The sequence below is a fragment of the Oncorhynchus nerka genome, linkage group LG21, assembly GCF_034236695.1.
Source record: "Oncorhynchus nerka isolate Pitt River linkage group LG21, Oner_Uvic_2.0, whole genome shotgun sequence".
Lineage (NCBI taxonomy): Eukaryota > Metazoa > Chordata > Actinopteri > Salmoniformes > Salmonidae > Oncorhynchus > Oncorhynchus nerka.
The window spans coordinates 647,032-668,259 of NC_088416.1; the positions used below are offsets into that span (position 1 = coordinate 647,032).

Sequence of the window (21,228 nt, forward strand, 5' to 3'; positions counted from 1 at the left end):
ACTGTCCACCACAGGAGGTTGGTGGCACCTTGATTGGGGAGGACAGGCTCGTGGTAATGGACGGAGAAAAATAAATGGAATGGTATCAAATACATTCCATTTGCTCTGTTCCAGCCATTATTATGAGCCGTCCTCCCTTCAGCAGCCTCAACTGCTGAGTGTCCACATGGGAAAAACTATTTTCATGGCACTTCGATACCGAAGTTACTTTTTAGTAGAGGGCTAGGAAAACTTAACAGGTTAGGAGAATATACTTAACAGGTTGGAAGTCCGAGGATAAAGGTTGGGAAAATGGTTAGGGTTAGCAAAAATGCTCTCAATACCTGCTAAGAAAATCACTTTGTATCGAAGTGCCGTGAAAAGAGTGTGTATTCTGTCCTGTCCACACATCCACTTTATAATACAGTACAGTATGTAATCCTTTTCGTAAGTCGCTCTGGATAAGAGCGTCTGCTAAATGACTTAAATGTAAATGTAAATAACCATAGCCTGGCCTGGTGGTATTCACGTGACCGCGCGTCCACAGATCAACCTACGCTCTGTGTGAAGCTAGCCACAAGAGGGGAATTTGCGGTTTGCCTTCAAAATAAATGTCCCCCATTGAAAGTGATTCAAAACAATGCAAATCGTTGATTCATGCCATATTTGGACTAGATAATAGATAAACAGACAGGAATGTTGTTATATAAAACATTTGTTTAAATACAATAATTAGTTAATTTCACACCAAAAAGTTAAATTCAGTTGAAATCGCACTGTGGATGTATTAGACTTTAGAATTGCATTGGTGGCATACATATATGCACTGTACAGCCTTACATATGGATATTGGGACCATGCAATGGGGTATCAGCCTGCTCAGTGACACTCACAGAACACAACTGTGTAGAGTTTACACAAATATTCACATCTTAGCTCTTATTGCAGGACTTGACGGATGGAAATACCCTTTCCAGTCAGTCTATTGTGCATATTGGACATTCATATTGCACTATACAGCGTAACCTATGGATTGTGCACCCAAGAAATGGGGTATCAGCCAACTCACTGACACTCACAGAACACAAATGTGTAGACTTTACACAAATATTTGTGTCTTAGCTCTTGCACAGTCCAATATGAATGTCCAATAGGCTGTATAGGGAGCTGATTTCCCACAGTTAAAGTGACCTAATAAGAGCAAAGTTGTTTTCTGTGGGTGTCACCGAGTAGGCTGATACCCTATTTCAAGGGAGCCAATCTCTAGTTTAGGCTGTACATTGCATGTTAGTATGCCCCAAAGGCAATGATGTGGTCTAATACATCCACAGCGGGACTTAAATATACATGTGTTTATTGACACAAATAATGCATTATTTCACTTCATTTTAAATTGTGTAACAACATTATAACCTTGTTTAGCATTATCTAGTCCAAATATGGCATAAAGTGTTACACTGTTTGTGTCTGTTTACGTGACTTTCCATGGGGAACCTTTATTTTGAAGGCCACTAAAATCCACTGTTGTGGCTAATCCTCATTGTGTCTAGCGTCATACAGGTCTATTTACGAACGGGGAAATAACGGGGAACTGGGAGTGAAAAAAGTACCGTTTTGGAATAACGTCTTTGTGGAAAATATGGAGTTTCTCATAGGAAGCCCCTTCTCTTCTCCTGTTGGACAACGAATTGGTAAGTCGGGAGAAATATTGCAGAAAGTTGTTCAAAGCGGAGCTATCAAGCTAATTATGCGTCGCTCGATCTGCAACGTTGATTGACATCGCAACTAAACTTTAGAAACTTGCAAATTGTATCGATCCAGCTAACTATTTATTTATGTTCAAACTTTTAATACATTTTGTTAAAGTTACAGGGCTGTTTTGTTATAGAGGTTCAGACAGAAAAATAGGAATTGCAGTTACTTTTATTTGCTAAGTACTATGTACGAACGTTAATGTGAATTTATGGCCGATATCTGCCTTGAAAGATGTGTTCTCAAACCAATAAAATACTAGAAGCAGTCTAAACTACCCTTATCGCTCATGTGATTCGTAATCTGTGGTGACATGACAGCAATATTGACGAATCACTGATTTCAATGGGTGGGTTTAGGGGCATAGAAGTTGTTGCTTAGTTCCTTATTCAAAACCTTGGCTCACAAACCGTTTAAACTAGTCTCAATTTCAAGACTGAAATTATTATCAGCCTATAACCAATGAACATTTCACAATTTATGCCCAAAGAATTTAAATCCTAGATATCTGGTTTCTTAACTGACATAGCATTATCGCAGTCAAAGTTGGTCAACTTCTACATCATGTCTTGGAGGGCCTTTATGGCATACATAAACAGATTATGTCATTGATATCAACAAACTGTCTATATCAAATGCAGATCATGTTTTTATTTCACAGGTGTTTTGATGGAGATGAGCCATGGAAAGTTATGTCTACTGTCCAGTCTAGTGAAAGTGTTGACATCCTTGCTGACCTTACGTTCCTGACATCACACACCCACAAACTCCTCTTTCTTCGCCCTCTCTCTCACATGGCATATATGCTTAGACTACCCCGGAAGGGTAGAAGCAGCTGACAGTCACAGTCAGTGAGTGAGAGAGAGAGAGAGAGAGAGAGAGACTTGCTTTGGCAATGTTAACATGTGTTTCCCATGCCAATAAAGCCCCTTGAATTGAATTGAGTGGGGAAAGGTGTGGGTGAGAGATTGCGAGGGGAGATTAGCAGAGAATTATAAGGACCAACTCAAGGGGCCACAGAGTGGAGTGCAAAGAGGATGAAATGGGAACAAACATTCCTCAACAAATGCCATTTAGCTGAGTTTAGAAAATTTGCTGGATTGTAAATACTTTCAACTGAATCATTATTCAATTAAAATCAACCAGCAATTGTTTAGAACAATTACATGTAGGCCAATGCCCGCTGAATAGATTTTGCAGTAGGCCAATGTTTACGGTCGCTAATAGGCTAGGTGGTATTCTATGTGTTATCTTGATACCGAGCTGTATTGATAATACAAGTATCGATAATGCTGTGGTATAAAATGTGACTTTGTAGTCTGCCTATCTGCATAATGATCCATGTTGTGTGTCTATCTGCATACAGTAGGCATGATTAATCATCCATGTTGTGTGTCTATCTGCATACAGTAGGCATGATTAATCATCCATGTTGTGTGTCTATCTGCATACAGTAGGCATGATTAATCATCCATGTTGTGTGTCTATCTGCATACAGTAGGCATGATTAATCATCCATGTTGTGTGTCTATCTGCATACAGTAGGCATGATTAATCATCCATGTTGTGTGTCTATCTGCATACAGTAGGCATGATTAATCATCCATGTTGTGTGTCTCAGACAGTCATAATAAGAGTATAATATCATATTGTTTGTCGTCTCAGACAGTCATAATAAGAGTATAATATCTCCTGTTGATGTTGACAGAACGAGCCACCAGCGCCGCGCTGCATGCAGAGGACTGGGCCCTTAACATGGAGATATGTGACATCATCAACGAGACCGACGAAGGGTAACTATGGATGGCGTCACATAGGCCATTTTGTTTTCTATGGTGTTTTTATTGATGACTGTTTTTTTGTACTGCGTCATTTTCGATGTCAAACAGTTAACGATACTGATAATATGATAACAATAAATACAGTCTTTCTGGGAATTGATGCTGGAAGTGCGTATGTGTGGTTTTCCTCCCTAGACCCAAAGATGCAGTTAGAGCCATAAAGAAGAGGATTGTTGGTAATAAGAGCTTCAGGGAGATCATGTTGGCTCTGACAGTGAGTATTATTTCAGGTCTTTCTATTCCATTTTCTGAGGATTGGAGTTCTCTTGATGGGGAATGTTGAATCATCTGGGTCTCTCACTGGGGACTCCCGAGACGGGAACTGAGTGACTTCAGGGAGTGACTGAACTAAATGGGGTTATATACAGTACATGCTGCTCAGTGTGTTCCTTGCAGTGTGTGTATTCTCAGTTGTTCCTCCTTTAGGTTCTGGAGGCATGTGTAAAGAACTGTGGCCACCGGTTCCATGTTCTAGTGGCGTCCCAGGACTTTGTGGAGGGGGTTCTGGTCCGAGCCATCCTGCCCAAGAACAACCCTCCCACCACCCTGCACGACCGGGTGCTGAGCCTCATACAGGTGGGTTGCATCTCACAGGTAGAGTCTGAAATGGCATCCTTTTCCCTATGTATATAGTGCACCACGTTTTGGGCTCTGGTGAATAGGGGGCCATTTCTGACGATCCATTTGGATCATATACCGGCACTGTACAACTCCGCTGTTTATTGACTGTTGATTTAGCTTGGACATGATCCCACTATTGCAAGGCTGTAGAGTCCCTTGTTATAGGCTATGATGGGGTTAATGCAGTGATTTAATTATCACGTCAATCGTCTATGGTCATTCATACATAATGTAAAGTCATTGATCAATGAGAGATGATGGAGAAATTTGTTGGAATGACAACATTCATTACAAACTTGGAGCTTGATGGTGGACAAATGCACGTTCTCTCTGTTCATTCATAAAGTATCTTCTTTTGCTCCTCCCCTCTCAAACTCTATTCCACTCTCCATCTCTCTCACTCTCTGTCTCTATCGCTCTGTTTCTCTCTGTCTGTCTCTCAGGCGTGGGCCGATGCGTTCCGTAGCTCTCCCTCTCTGGGAGGTGTGGTCTGTGTGTACGAGGATCTGAGGAGGCGGGGCCTGGAGTTCCCTATGACCGACCTGGACGCCCTCTCCCCCATCCACACCCCCCTCAGGGTAAGGCTCATAGAGATGCTATAATTTACTGGTGATTTGTTATGTAATCCTATGGTGAACTTTGACCTTCCATGTCTGTTATCTCTGAATAGATCACTTTTTATCTTACACACACACACCGCCATCCCACTAAACATACTCTTTACTATGCTGAGGTTCCGATAGCTCTGTTGGTTGGAGCATGGTGTTTGCATTTCTGCATGAGCCACGTGTGTGCTGTTTTGGATCAGATCATGTGCTAATTGGCTGTATTATTACGTGGCTCTCTTTCTGTTGTTTCCTAGAGCATTCCAGAGAACGACTCCTCTGTTACAGTGCCAGCTCCACCACCTCAGAGTCAGACTCCCCGTGGCCTTGCTGCCTCGTCCCCTACCCAGGCTGCACTGACTGCCGTGCCCCCGCAACTCAGCGATGGACCCATCTCCATCTCTCCTGAACAGGTACTGAATAGATCATAAACGCATGACCCTTTTGATATTGTGGTAATACTCATGTACACACAGTGTGAGTAAATACTAGCTACAGTTAAACATTGGTTAACTGTGTTTAAAGTGTTGGTTCTGTTTAAGACCACTTTTGACTAATCTCTTCAAATTGTTGTGAAACGTGCCTAGGGGAAACGTCTGTACGTACCATCATGGTTAAAGTGGTAATGACGACGACTCCGTAGCCTCTATGATTCTTTGCCTCCTCTCCTCATGTCTTTCCCCAAAGCCTCATTTGAGAGAGCATTGACAAAGAGCCTAAGGATGCTACTGTTGATGACCTTTCAGGCCCAGAAGCTGAGAGTTGACCTGGCTCTGGTCAGGGGGAACCTGACTGTGATGACTGAGATGTTGAACCAGTTGACGCCTGGACAGAGCCCGCAGGAGGACTCGGAGCTACTGCAGGTCTGTCTGCATGTCTTTCTTCCTCCCCTGCGAGAGCTCCATTTCTTCTTGCGTTCTCTTTCGCTGTTTATTGCCTTCATGTATTCAAATGCGCCTCTGTCATATATTCTGTATTCATATATTCAGTGTTATCAGGTAGTGAATCCTGGATGTTCTCTGACCCACCCCCATCTGCTGCACTCTCTTTTTCTCTCTCTTCCTCCCTCTAACCCCCCTCCCGCCCAACCAAATCCAAATCAAATCAAATTTTATTTGTCACATACACATGGTTAGCAGATGTTAATGCGAGTGTAGCGAAATGCTTGTGCTTCTAGTTCCGACAATGCAGTGATAACCAACAAGTAATCTAACTAACAATTCCAAAACTACTGTCTTATACACAGTGTAAGGGGATAAGGAATATGTACATAAGGATATATGAATGAGTGATGGTACAGAGCAGCATACAGTAGATGGTATCGAGTACAGTATATACATATGAGATGAGTATGTAGACAAAGTAAACAAAGTGGCATAGTTAAAGTGGCTAGTGACATAAGGATGCAGTCGATGATCTAGAGTACAGTATATACGTATGCATATGAGATGAATAATGTAGGGTAAGTAACATTATATAAGGTAGCATTGTTTAAAGTGGCTAGTGATATATTTACATCATTTCCCATCAATTCCCATTATTAAAGTGGCTGGAGTTGGGTCAGTGTCAATGACAGTGTGTTGGCAGCAGCCACTCAATGTTAGTGGTGGCTGTTTAACAGTCTGATGGCCTTGAGATAGAAGCTGTTTTTCAGTCTCTCGGTCCCAGCTTTGATGCACCTGTACTGACCTCGCCTTCTGGATGATAGCGGGGTGAGCAAGCAGTGGTTCGGGTGGTTGATGTCCTTGATGATCTTTATGGCCTTCCTGTAACATCGGGTGGTGTAGGTGTCCTGGAGGGCGGGTAGTTTGCCCCCGGTGATGCGTTGTGCAGACCTCACTACCCTCTGGAGAGCCTTACGGTTGAGGGCGGAGCAGTTGCCGTACCAGGCGGTGATACAGCCCGCCAGGATGCTCTCGATTGTGCATCTGTAGAAGTTTGTGAGTGCTTTTGGTGACAAGCCGAATTTCTTCAGCCTCCTGAGGTTGAAGAGGCGCTGCTGCGCCTTCTTCACGACGCTGTCAGTGTGAGTGGACCAATTCAGTTTGTCTGTGATGTGTATGCCGAGGAACTTGAAACTTGCTACCCTCTCCACTACTGATCCATCGATGTGGATAGGGGGGTGTTCCCTCTGCTGTTTCCTGAAGTCCACAATCATCTCCTTAGTTTTGTTGACGTTGAGTGTGAGGTTATTTTCCTGACACCACACTCCGAGGGCCCTCACCTCCTCCCTGTAGGCCGTCTCGTCGTTGTTGGTAATCAAGCCTACCACTGTTGTGTCGTCCGCAAACTTGATGATTGAGTTGGAGGCGTGCGTGGCCACGCAGTCGTGGGTGAACAGGGAGTACAGGAGAGGGCTCAGAACGCACCCTTGTGGGGCCCCCGTGTTGAGGATCAGCGGGGAGGAGATGTTGTTGCCTACCCTCACCACCTGGGGGCGGCCCGTCAGGAAGTCCAGTACCCAGTTGCACAGGGCGGGGTCGAGACCCAGGGTCTCGAGCTTGATGACGAGCTTGGAGGGTACTATGGTGTTGAATGCCGAGCTGTAACCCCCTCTGTTTGTGTGAGCAGCAGTTGTACCAGGTGTGCAGGGAGATGCAGAGCCGTGTGGTGGAGCTGATCCCCAGGCTGCTGGACGAGGGCCTCATAGAGGAGCTGCTGGTCGTCAACGATGACTTAAACAATGCCTTCCTCCGCTACGACAGGTAAGGCGTGGACACACAAACACGCTCGCACACACACACACCAGACTTGGGTTACTTATGTTCTGTGTATTTGAGTATTTAAAAAAATAATGTGGCTCGAATCAACTACTTCTCTTTGAAGTAATTGAAGGTATTTTCAAATACTTATTTTGAATACTATTTTCAAATACCTGTGTTAAATGCATGGGATTGTATTTGAGTCAGAGAACTACTGTATATTAGTATTTTCAAATGCATGCCAATACTTTCTAAGTGTGTTTCCAAATGCTGTACATTCCAATATTCAACTACTTGTCTTTTCAAATATCTAGGTACTTACTTCCAAATATCTTTGAAAAGAATTGAAATAACCTAAATAGTATTTGAACCTAGGTTTGACACACACACACATACTCGGCTACTTGCAGTCAGAAAGACATTGAAAATGAGGCACATGTATTACACAGTACATAGTGTCCATGTTCTGAAGTCTGTACTTTCTCTTTTTCTCCCATGTTGTTTAGGTTTGACAGACTCAATAAGGCCCAGAGAACAGCTACAGAGCAGGTACAGTCATCTTTCACCTTTTTGTTTTTGTGTTTTACATCTAGTTCAGTAGGGCACAATGTTCAGACATAAATATATTCTGCTGACCAGACGTGCCTCACTGACGTGTACAGTAAGCAGTCATTTCAGCTCTCTTTAATTGCAACGTTCAATACGCAGCACCATCAAGAACACGACCCAATGTATCCTCTCCCTCTGCCCTATAGCAGACTCCTGCCAGGGCGGCCAACCTCATTGACCTCAGCCCTGTGCCCCAGTCCCTCAGCCAACCAGCAACCACCTCTGTGGCCGCCAGCCAACCCGCATTCAGCGCTCCCTCCAATCAGAGGCAGGCAGCCAACCACAGTGAGTGGCATCTGTTTTGCATTAAAACTCAAGGCCGGTCGGACTCCATTTCTTAGTCTTAATCTCTCAGACCCTAGATCAGCACTCCTACTCTGAGGCCGTGGTCATTGAATAAGAGAAGGTGATGTTGGTTTCTGTCTCACAGCCTGTCTCTGTGCGTCAGGTGCACCAGAGGAGGATGAGTTTGACATGTTTGCCCAGACCAGGGGCAGCTCTCTGGCCGATCAGAGGAAGAGGTGAGACACCTTCACTGTGGCGCTGTAGGGTGTTCTATCAGTATACAAATATCAAAACACACCGAAGAAATGTACACCAAAGACTACTGTTATACATATTATGGTATGTAGTCCACAGGAGGTTGGTAGGCACCTTAATTGGGGAGGACAGGCTCGTGGTAATGACTTGAGTGGAATGGTATCAAACACATGGATTCCATTTGCTCCGTTCCAGCCATTATTATAAGCCGTCCTCCCCTCAGCAGCCTCCACTGATGTAGTCTTGTGTGTGTCCAGTATGCGGTACGAGGACCCAGGAGCAGTGGAAGGACTGGCTGGAGCCCTGGACACCAGGTTACAGGTCACTGGAGCGGTAATGTTTCTCATTCATTATCTACGGTCAACATAGCATATCCTACAGAAAGCACAGGGTAGGATATATATATATATATATATAAATACTGACTTAAAGGCCTTCAATTTACTGTTGATTTACATTCTGAATCATACTGTTATTGCCAGCAATAAGGGTGTAACTTTCCGGAAGGGACTGTTTCGATGCAGACAACAGCAATGAGCCAATGTCCAACACACAGTCCCAGTTATATAACAGTTAAGGAGTGACTCTATTAGCGGTGATTCAGAAATGGGTTTGAATGAAAACATGCATTCACACACTGAGGCCCTGAGGACTAGACCCCGCTAGAAACATCTGCCTTGTGCCGTTCTACTAAGACTCAAACCTCCCTCTGTTTCCTTTCTACCCTTCTTCTTTGTTCTGTTTCTCTCCCTCCCCCTCAGATTCCTTCGTCTAAGCCTGGCCCTAAGAACTCCACCCTGGGAGACATTGACAGATGGCTGTCTGCGGACACAGAAACGGTAAGACAGTGACGTTTTAATGTGGTGTGTTTTCTTGACGTTTCAACAAACATGAATGGTTTGCCATGAGTTGCTACGTACTTGTTTCATGTTACAGCAACCAGAGGCTGGGGACAGGGAAGGGCTGACCAGTGAGGGTAAGTCTTTTTTTTTCCATCCCTTTTTAACCATCATCATTGCCAAGATCCTATTTCAGCCTGTGCCAGTAGAAATCAGTGTTGCAAAATACCCACACCATTAACTCTCTCACTCTCTCTCCTTCTCCCTCTCAGAGTTTGACAAGTTTCTGGAGGAAAGGGCGAAGGTGGCCGACCACATTCCCTCAACACACAGCCTGCCCCCCGTCTCGTCCAGGCCCCCGCCTCAATCCGCCCGGCCACAGGAGAGGTCCCATGACCAGCTTTTCTCACTCTGAGAGAACGCGCAGCACAGGTGGACTCACAGGTGGACACGTAGTCCTAGCCAACACAGGATGAATACGCACAGTGCCTTGCTACCTTTTTAATCATAGTGTTTCTACTTTCAAATGAAGATGTTTTTCAGTCTTCACTTTGTGCTGTTGCTGTAGTTAAAGTTTATGACATGATGACAATCGGTTATGCTGTGGTGGCACTTTACTTTACCTTATCAATGTGTGTATATATATATATATATCACCTGAGTATGCGTGCTTGGTTACACACACACACACCGCATGGTGGTATTTTTTATTGAGTCTTTATTTAACTAGGCAAGTCAGTTAAGAACAAATTCTTATTTTCAATGACTGCCTACACCGGCCTAACCCGGACTCCCAATCATAGCCGGTTGTGATACAGTCTGGATTCGAACCAGGGGGTCTAGTGACACCTCTAGTGCTGAGATGCAGTGCCTTAGACCGCTGCGCCACTCGGGAGCCCCCACTCGGGTATCACATCATTCAAAGCCTATACACTGAGGGTACAAAACATTAAGAACACCTTCCTAATATTAACCCCCCTCAGAACAGCGCCAATTTGTCTGGGCATGGACTCTTCAAGGTGTTGAAAGCGTTCAACAGGGATGCTGGCCCATGTTGACTCCAATGCTTCCCACAGTTGTGTTAAGTTGGGTGGTAGACCATTGATACACACAGGAAACTGTTGAGCATGAAAAACCAAGTGTTGCAGTTCTTGACATACTCAAACCGATGTGTCTTGCCCATTCACCCTCTGAATGGCACACAAACACAATCCATGTCTCAGTTGTCTCAAGGCTTAAAAACCCTTCTTTAACCTGTCTCCTCCCCTTCATCTACACTGATTGAAAGTGGGTTTAACAAGTGACCTCAATAAGGGATCATAGCTTTCACCTGGATTCACCTGGTCAGTCTGTGATGGAAAGAGCAGGTGTTCTTAATGTTTTGTCCACTCGGCACAGACTTGTAAATATACACTATCTAGATTTCCTGAATACTGAGACCAGTTGAATCAATGCAGAAAGCAATATCAACCTTTAATGGAGATTCACACTTAATTCTAATTCTGAAGTGCAGTATATGAACTATGTGAACTGTGTATTTTATATATATATATATATATATATATAATGAAGCCTAGTATTATGAATGAAAATAAAATAAATTGATATTTGAAAACAATAGTACAGTATTATTATTTATTATAGTGAAACCTCAGTCTTGATACGGTATGTTGTTGTGGCTTTGACCATGAGGTGATTCCAGTAACCGTAAATGAAAGGGGCTCTTGTCCTGGCGAACATATTTGGTCTGGGCTGCCAGTTTGTTATGTTTCAGTCTCTGAGACTCAGGGTGAGCCACACGCTGCAGATACTAGTTATGTTTGACGTAGCGGGAGCTTGTGTGATTATGACCTCTCCTGACCACAGGGTTTCTCTCCTGTTCCTAGTAGCCTACTGGAGCTACATACATGGGATGGTATGAGGAATTATCAACTGTTTCCAGTACTGTAAGGCCGTTGTGATAAAATGAAGGTCAACAAGGCCTTTCCACCACGCTTCTCACCACTGCAAACCATCCCCACTCTAGCATTGTCTCTCTCCTTTCCTGCCTGTGGTGTTTCAGCACGAGGTCTTTGACTGAGTGATCATACCAGAGAGAGACGGTGTGGACAGTATCGCCTGTTCCAGCCATAGCTGATAAAATCCCTGTTGTTCAGGTGATAAGAGAGACTCCTCCCAGCTCCTACTTTATTGACATCAGCTCTATTTGTGTATTATTGTGTCCCTGTTCAAGGATGTGTGCACTGATACACTGACTGTGTGGGTTCATGACTCCAAAACAACCATGTATTATGAGAGGAAGATGGATAAACCACATTAGACTTGCTAGTGGACAGGAGCCAGTGAAGTGGGACTGTCCTTTGTACCTAATTGAGTCAATGCCCTAGGCCTACTACAACTGTGCTTGACTTCACTTTAGACATCCATTCTTTGGAAAATGGATGTATTGATCAATTGGTTAAGGAGCGTTTTACTGTGCTGGACATATCTGGTTGTCTTTCTCACCAGGGCAACTTCAATGATTCCCAACCAGGAGCAGGTGCGCAGTGAAACCCCTATGGGCCAAAAGGACACAGATTTCGATGATGTATCCTTTCTACGGACCAAATCAAGTAGTTTCGTATCTTCCTCGCAGCCGATTCGGCCATATTCACTCTCGGTGAATGAGGGGGATTACCATTACGCTCCGAAACCCAAACACCTGCGGCACAACTGGCTCCTGCGCATTTTGGGCTCGTCTTTTGATCCGTTCTGGATGTCCATAGAACGCCCAGCCGAAGCAAGGGTCGACACCGATGAGTCTGGTGGTCAAACTGCGTCTCGTGGTGACCCGCCCGCGTATCCCGCCTTTACAAACTACACCACTAAGGAGGGGTTCAACTTCGGCGCGTCTCCAGAGCTGACCGAGGGTGCAGCGCGCTACCAACGAAAACTACAAAACGACGCAGAGGATTTGAACTTGAGTGAACTTCCTGCAGACGTTGCCAGGACTCTGCGTGACTGGCTGGTCCGCTCGGCCACCTGTGGAATGCGCTACCAGTGGGTAAAATTAGCTCCAGTGTTCTGGCCCCGCTGGTTACGCCACACCGATTGCGAAAAATCTGTTGGCTCGCGGAGTTGCTCTTTCCCCAGTGGGATGGCATGCCGGCAGGCCCAAACCACACAGATAAAGATACTGGCCTGGCACTGCTGGAGCAGCGAAGAGAGAGGCGGGGATGGGTTAAGAGAGATGGCCGGGATCGACAGGGGGACTGTGGTGGTGGGGACAGGTGTTGCAGGCAGAAAGTGTTTGTGGAGGCAGGTGCCTTATCCTGTGGTTACAGCGTGTAAATGTTCATGCAAATAGTTTTATTTGATCACTGTTAATCACGAACATGTAACCTATTTGGGGTTGGCCTACATTCAGGAGAGAATTTATTTAAACATCTGATTGTCAATGTAGGCTTACGACAATTTGTTTTGCAATTTATTATCAAGTATTGTTTGTCCAGCCTTATATGATACCTGTATACAATTAATTCACTTGGGTTTCGTAATCAACTTGTTTTCATTACTATGAAACGAAGCTATTGGACGAAAATTGAATAAACTTGGTGTTTCCAACCAAAGTGTTTTAATGTGTTTTTTTTTTAGGTGGACATTTTAATTTTTGATGAGATTTCACATTTTGCAGCCTTTTTCTATTTCTGTTACACAGGATAGCCTACTGTGACGGAAAGAGGTGAAGAATACCACGCTGTCCTTCAGCTCTGAATGTATTTTATTTATTGTCAACGCGCGCCATCTAGTGGTAATGTCATAATACAAACGGGTCAATGTCGATTATTGAGTAAATTAGTGGACTCTTAATTTTGTGTTTCAAATACATTTTACATTGACTGCTATTTACACCGCTTGTGTTGCTTGTATTTCTCGATGTATAGGTCTTATTTGTGCCGTTTTAAGCCCAGTTATTGCCGTTTTAGTTTAGTTTTCTGTAGAGAAATCTTGTGTAACTGTTTTTACTGCTCCCGGTTACACCTTGGATGAAATATGGATGATTCTACATCCATCCAAGGGTCTTCTTGGGTCGATTGTTACCTTGATTAGTATTGAATTAATGCTGTGCTCTACAGTAGCCAGCTCCATCCATGTGTTCAAATTAATTGCCTGTTAGCTCTCTGCTCACTGGTTCCAGAGCTAATGATGGCCTGTCTTACAGAGAAAGCTCATCAGAGAGTTCCTGACTCTTCAGGAGCAAGGCATACTGCCAAACTACATCACTGTCAATCACATGAGAAAGCCTTCCTGAAGAAGTGAGCGAAACCTCAAGTTTCACCGACTCCAGTACAGTATGATGCACACAAATATATAGACCGATGGATAGATAGACATCGAAACATAAGAGTGATTGATGCAAGTTGTATGTCTTGTGTATAAATGGCAGAATGGAGAGACATCCACGTCATTGAGCTGTTGAGTAGATACTGTATATAGATAAAGCTGTGATCGTGTGAACAAAATTACCATTTCAACTATACTGAACAAAAATATAAACGCAACATGTAAAGTGTTGGTTCCGTATTTCATGAGCTGAAATAAATATCCCTGAAATGTTTAATATGCACAAAAAGCTTATTTCTCAAAAATGTTGTGCACACATTTGTTAGTGAACATTTCTCATTTTCCGAGCTCTGTTTGTTCACAGGAAGCAGAATCCCTCTCGATGGAGGGATGGAGGGCGATGATGGAGGTGGAAACAGCAATGGAGAAACGGATGGAGGATTGTGAAAAGTATTGTCTCAGGTGCGGAATTGTGTCATAGTCTGATACAGTACATGCTTCATGTGTCTTTGTTTTACTGTTCTGTCTAAATTATGTTTTCATGCTATGATTGTTAATATTAACACATTAACTGACAATATGTTCAAACATCTGATAGAATATCATACATATCTGATTTAAAAAGATTACTTTCTATATAACGCTTGTCATAATTCTCAAATGAGTCAAATGTATCAGCCTCTCTACGTCAAGAATAGGCCTACATACAAACTCAATGGGTCATTAGTTGAGGCATTCTACCTTACATTCTACCTTAAATATATGTCTATGTTTGGCTCTGCTTCTTCATATACATGAAACTCAAGGTCAAAGCTCTTAGGTGTTCTCTATTGACCTGGAACCATATCTCAACAGTAGAGGAAGTGTGTGTTATCCGGTTTGCTCTGTATGTTGCAGAGGACAGCCACATCACGTGGGCAGAGTACTCACTCAGGATATAACTCGATCTGTAACTGCATCTAAAATAGGAAGAGGTAGCAGTGTTGCCGTGCAAGGATTCCTCTTCTGTTTCCTCTATGTCTGTTGGTTCCTTCTAATATGATGTCAACATGATTCATTTGTATCAAAATGTCACAATTATTCACAATATTTCAATTTTTCATCAACTGTTTCAAAATAAATCGTATTATTAACTGTTTTAACAATTGTCTTCTGATTTTTTAAAACATTATTCACGATGGCCTGTATGTTAATGCCAGCTGAAGAACTGAACCACTAGCATTACAAGGTAAGTGAATTACCTGATTTTTACGAGCAGATACTATATGTTGTTGAAGGTTGATGTAATGGTTATCAATATTGTTCAGTGAGTGTCTTTGATGATTGAAGTCCTTATTGTTTAACTTTATTTGTTCTTCTGCTTAAACAAAACAGTTGTATGGCTTTCCTATCATGGAATAATCACTACATCAAGTGTTTGTCTGTGCTTGATCACTTCTCCACTGAAGAGTGTGTGTATGAGTGGTTTTGATTACAGTATACCTGCAGTTTGTCCCCTTTTGGGGCATAGATGGATAACATCCCTTTTAATTTAGCTTTACAATGCTTTATTTGTCCTTACATTATATTTGACACAATTATAGTGTTGCATGTGACTTATGTACAGGCCTACTCTATGCTACTAGACTAAGTCCATCATGTGTCATTTGAGAGAGCATAAACCACCTCTTAACTTTTCAGGAAGTGTTAACGTGCACGTCTGTCTGCTTCTACCCATGTTGTGCTGTTAGCTATTGGAAACGGAGAATTATCAAAATAATATAAATGTAAGTTCAACATGAATTATTTTACAAGGCACAGTTGATTTAAGATGCATGTGTGATCACTATCAAATGTAATTCCTGTGTTACTGGTTCCTTCGCTTCCTTGTTACGACGTACATAGTGTGTTGATGAAGTCCTATCACTGTCTTCATTCATTCTGTAACTCATTCTAAGCTCGTCTATAACGTGGAAGAGGATAATGACGATGACCGAGGCATAGTAATATTCTCTCAATTGTGTATGATTGTGAATGGTATGGGACACTAAGTGTATAAACCATGGTGACCTAATTTAACCTGCACCATAATTTAACCTGTGTCAATGTCTTTCAATGCAAGACAGCTAAAGAACAGTGTGTGAGAGGTAACCTCTGAGAGACGACATTAAAACAAAGTCACTCACCTGTGCAATGGCGAGTGAACGCTCCCCAAATGTTTATGGTAAGTCAATTCCAGTTCAGCCTATTACTTTTCGATAATTCCTTCCTTTCCACAGCGTGTGTTTGAAACACATTGTGTTAGTTAGACTGTGTGCTGAGCTTGTCTGATTATTACCCTCTGATGCAGGGGGTCCTCCTCCAGAGTCAGATCTTAGACTCCTGCTGCTTGGGAGAGTAGGAGCTGGGAAGAGTACAGTAGCCAAAACCATCCTGGGCAGAGAGAACTTCCGGAGTGAAGGAGGCATGTGTGTGAAGAAGCAGGGTGAAGTGGCTGGAAGGACCGTCACCGTGGTGGACACCCCGGGCTGGGACACTGTGAAGTACACGTCCACACACATCAAACAAGAAATTAAGAAGTGTGACCCTATGTTCTCCAGCACCCCATGCTCTTCTGGTGGTGCCCATGGGCGACCCGCTCTCCTCCGCAGAAAGAAAGGCGATTCGGTATCACATGGCGCTATTGTCAGTTAGGGCATGGAAGTTTACCATGGTCTTGTTTGTCAGGGAGGCTGAGGAGAAATGCACATCCATTGAACAAAATCAGATGATCGACAGAGCAAAAAGTATTCTAGCGAAATGTGGACACAGACACCATCTCCTTGAGTGTGGGAATTCTCCTCCCCAGATTTCTGAGCTCCTGATAAAGATGGACGCCATGGTAGCAGGAAACTGTGAAGAATTCTTAATCCCCCAAGTATGCTATGGACTGATGGAGACTACAATGCCAAGGGAAGTGACCGAGCTGAGAAGGATGTATGAAGACCAAGAGGACAGACTGAAACGGAAATACAAAACAGATTTGAAGGAAAAGGAAGGAAGAAGAGCTGAAGAAGTATAGAGAAGAAGAGAAGCCTAAAGAAAGGTTGATGAAGAGGACAAGTAGCAGTCAACTACCCCCCCCCCCCCACTCCCCTCCCCCAGTAGTAAGTATGATAAGTTTAAAATTGCTTCTAAAGTTAGTAATTTCCACTTTGACATTTCAGACTAGATTTGCCCAAAGGAAAAATGTATCAACCACTACAGAACTGTCCTTAAAAAATAATCCACGTAATAATTCACATTTCCTATTGCTGCAGGTTTATTTTCCTGCTGTAGCAAACTGGCTCAAATTAAGATCCTACATCTGTAACGGTGATCTGATTCATGAACTGTCTCTGTGTGTGTGTGTTTATTCTTTGAAGTAAGCACGGAGAAGCAGGACGGGTCGGTAATGGCTGACCATCAGAAGGTGGACCTACAGGCCGTCAAGCAAGGATACAGGGAAGAGGCCTTGACTGTGGTGGGCCACTACGTCAAACCACTAATAGTGATTATGACTGCTGTAGTGGGGGCACTCATGGGAGCAGTTGCAGGTGCAGAACATGGAACACTTGGCGCATGTATTGGGATTCCTATAGGCATTATTTTGGCTGTTCTTGTGGGTTATGCTGTCCATGGAGCCGCCACAGCAGCAAGGGATATTTCCATCGCAGTCAAAGCCGAGGAAAATGAAAGCCAGAGGAGAGAAGAGGGAGCAGGCTTCTTCTTAGATTCTACAAAATCTAAAAGATTTGATAAGGATCAGTGACACTCTTTTGAATGTCAACACTATTCTATTGCTACAGTGTGTAGTGTATGGACTGTGCTGTATGGACTCTCATGGTTCACCTGACTTGACTGGCTGACCCCAGTGAAGAGACAGGACAGACTGCCCAGCAAACCGGGAACATACCCAGAACATAAGAAAGGTTTTTTATACAAAATTAGGATGTTCTCCTAACATTCACAAAAACGCACAACATCTGTAACAACCACCATTCCCCAAACAACATTCTCGTTATGTTTCCTGGTAATGTAATTACACAATGTTCCAGCAATGTTTTTTGAACATACTGCTGCAACAAAATGTATGCGCAACATTCTGGGAACGTTCTTGCAACATCAGGCAAATGTTTATATTAACATTGTATAATCATCAGCACGACGGGACAGTTTTTGTGTTAGGATAACATTTGCCGCAACCTAACAAATGTTCTGGGAGATTTCAGAGAAACAATTTTGGTTTGTTAGACGCTCTTTCTCTCTCGCCCTCTCTCTCTCTCGCTCGCCCTCTCTCTCTCTCGCTCGCCCTCGCTCTCTCTCTCACCCTCTCTCTCTCACCCTCTCTCTCTCGCCCTCTCTCTCTCGCCCTCTCTCGCTCGCCCTCTCTCTCTCTCGCTCGCCCTCTCTCTCTCTCACCCTCTCTCTCTCACCCTCTCTCTCTCTCTCTCGCCCTCTCTCTCTCTCTCGCCCTCTCGCTCTCTCTCTCGCCCTCTCGCTCTCTCTCTCGCCCTCTCTCTCTCTTGCCCTCTCCCGCCCTCTCTCTCTCTCGCCCTCTGTCTCTCTGTGTGTGTGTGTGTGTGTGTGTGTGTGTGTGTGTGCGTGTGTAACTGATGGTTGTTATTGTGTGGGGGTGAATGTCTGCACCCTTTGCGACCTGATGGATTGTGTTGATCGGAGTCCGACTATACTTTTATCTGGTGTAGTCATGTTATCCAGTAGCTGTAGATATACATCAGTAGTAGAATCTTTCTGTGCAAACAGCAACGGCATTTACTCAAACGAAAGGGCAGTTTGCTCTGGATTTACTCTGACAGCCGCAGAAGAGAAGGATGGTAGCAGACTTGAGAACCTCGGAAGACATGAATCATATTCTTCTCAGCTTTTTAAATGATCACTGTTCAAGAATTTCACAGAGACACATTTAACATGCAGCACAGTAGGCTTGAGCACAAATGTTTAATATTTCAGTGAATTAAATAAACAAATGTGAGATGCAATAAAAAAATAAGTTAAATATTGTAAGGATGAATTCAAAACAGTTCTGTTTTCATATTGTACTTTATTTCAAAACTGTATCACCACAGAATTTCCTCTGTTGACCCACCGTTTTCTCATACTGTATTTGTTCACTCAAAAGTCTGCACTGAGGCACTCACTAAACCAACCTTATTACAGTGCACCTCACCCTGGTACCTAGCTAACCAGGAGATTTTTGCACTGAAAATTCTATTCTATATTTAATTCATCTTTAACATGATTTATTGAGCGATAAATGTTTTTTTTGTTATTTCTGATATAAAATTGTAAAAAACACAAATCCTAGTATAGAAGCCTATGTGTCTTTGTTTGAATGTTTCCTCTACATTAAACGTTTTCATATTATGATTGTTTAAATTAACACATTCGCTGACAATATGTTACAGACGTGTTTAATATGTTATATGTACACCCTCTATTCGAATAGAGGCGAGGCCGTTATGTCAAGCTTATTAAAGAGTAGTGATACAAGCAAGAGCATTATGCGGGTTTCTTCTTTTTTCTCATCTGACAATATGTTTTTTTAAATTATATACATAATCAGAATTTTTTTTTTTAAAGAAAATATACTCTAACCAAAAATGTAGCAGAACACATGCGCAGCTTGCTCCTCACATTGCGCTGCAACATAATTCTGGATCTTGAACATCTGTTGGTCATACTATTATTCAAATTCATGCTCAAACCTGTATGATAATCCCAAATAAATCTTTGGCACCTGCACGGATCGAAAGGTGAAATATCGAGCACACAGGATTATAGGGCACTGGTGTAATGAGGACAAAACAAAGAAACATGGCACGCAAGGAAGAGGCTGACAGCAGGCCATAAACAGCAACCACTGGTAAGAAGATATAAAGGGGGGGGGAATTAGATTAAACATGGGGGGGGTCAAAACATGGTGGAGTCTGGGGGTCATAGTGGGGGGTCGAAACATAGCTGAGTCTGGGGGTCATGGTGGGGGGTCGAAACATAGCTGAGTCTGGGGGTCATGGTGGGGTCGAAACATAGCTGAGTCTAGGGGTCATAGTGGAGGGGTCGAAACATAGCTGAGTCTAGGGGTCATAGTGGGGGGTCAAAACATGGCTGAGTCTGGGGGTCATAGTGGAGGGTCAACATGGAAACCTGAATTGAAGAGGCAGGGAAGGTACGGGTTGCTCCCCCCAACTGTGCATATGAATTAATGACACTAGATAAATACAGAGGTAATGTTACAATAAATCCAAACTAAAATGGCTTGGGGCAACTCCCTGAGCTCTGCATATAAATGTTGTTCTGTTGAAACATCCCAATAATGATGGATGAGTACTGCAATCAATCCATCAAATGAATTATATTTTATTTCTTTATAAAGCCCTTTTTACATCAGCAGTAGTCACATGGTGCTTTACAGATGCCCAGTCTAAAACCCCAAAGAGCAAGCAATGCAGATGTCACACCCTGACCTTAGAGAGCCTTTTTATATCTCCATTTTGGTTTGGTCAGGGTGGGATTTGGGTGGGCATTCTATGTTCTGATTTCTATGTTTTGTGTTTCTATGTTTTGGCCAGGTATGGTTCTCAGTCAGGGACAGCTGTCTATCGTTGTCTCTGATTGGGAATCATACTTAGGCAGCCTTTTTCACTTTTGTTATTGTGGGAAGTTATCTTTGTTAGTGGCACTATAGCCCTTGTAAGCGTCACGGTCGTGTCCTTGTTTTGTTGGCGACATTCATATAAAATAAAATGTATGCTCATCACGCTGCGCTTTGGTCCTTCTTCTTCAGACGGTCCTGACAGAAGAAGCAGAAGCACAGTGGGCAGAAAAAAAAACCATTTTAAGTGACTGATGAAGCAGAAGACACGTTTAAGAGGCTAAAAGAGGAACTGGTTCTAAACAGAACCAGGAACTACATGAGCTGAAAGCAGACCTAAACACAACCAGGAACTAAATAAGCTGAAAGCAGAGGTGGACATGCAAAAGCAATACGAGCTGAAAGCAGAGGTGGACAGAGGTGTGCAGAAGCAGTAAGATCTGAAAGATGAGTTTGAAAGACTGTTTCAGGAACAGAAGAGGACGAAAGTAAAGATTAGCAAAGTCACATTATGCAGAATATTTCCGTTTTTTGTAACTATTTAATCGTGAAGTTCCTGCTGTCTATATTTTTATTCTGCACATTTTACAGTGGAGACTGGTGTAGTATAACATTGAACATGTTTATAACATTTCAGATAAAATCCTATTCTATTATAAAGGTTGTATAATAAAGATAGCATCTTTAAATGATCGTCTGCTTGATATCTGTGTGCAGGACTGTAATACAGTAGCCAATAAGCTCCTCCTGAATATGGCGTTTTTCTGCTCTAATTTACGTCACGGGGGGCGTTCCCATTTTATG

General features: G+C 43.1%; 1 protein-coding gene and 1 pseudogene across 6 annotated transcripts; both read left to right on the forward strand.

The window, feature by feature from the left end:
* Window positions 1-1,514: 1,514 nt before the first annotated feature.
* Window positions 1,515-13,096, forward strand: LOC115120706 (target of Myb1 membrane trafficking protein-like). Of its 6 annotated transcripts, none has more exons than XM_029649671.2 (15): window positions 1,516-1,670; window positions 3,440-3,524; window positions 3,708-3,786; window positions 3,999-4,148; window positions 4,637-4,771; window positions 5,056-5,211; window positions 5,545-5,661; window positions 7,370-7,503; window positions 8,007-8,049; window positions 8,259-8,394; window positions 8,540-8,630; window positions 8,907-8,982; window positions 9,411-9,488; window positions 9,586-9,625; window positions 9,761-13,096. In XM_029649671.2, exons 1-15 carry the CDS (start codon window positions 1,619-1,621, stop codon window positions 9,901-9,903), a joined length of 1,515 nt encoding a protein of 504 aa, XP_029505531.2. In that variant the 5' UTR covers window positions 1,516-1,618; the 3' UTR covers window positions 9,904-13,096. The 6 variants fall into 6 exon arrangements, with proteins under 6 accessions (XP_029505533.2, XP_029505534.2, XP_029505531.2 ...); XM_029649672.2 differs by having other exon boundaries at window positions 1,517-1,670; window positions 8,256-8,394; window positions 8,558-8,630; XM_065006157.1 differs by having other exon boundaries at window positions 1,517-1,670; window positions 8,558-8,630.
* A 1,020-nt stretch (window positions 13,097-14,116) lies between these two features.
* On the forward strand, window positions 14,117-19,136 carry LOC115120711 (GTPase IMAP family member 7-like; annotated as a pseudogene).
* The last annotated feature ends 2,092 nt before the right edge of the window (window positions 19,137-21,228 follow it).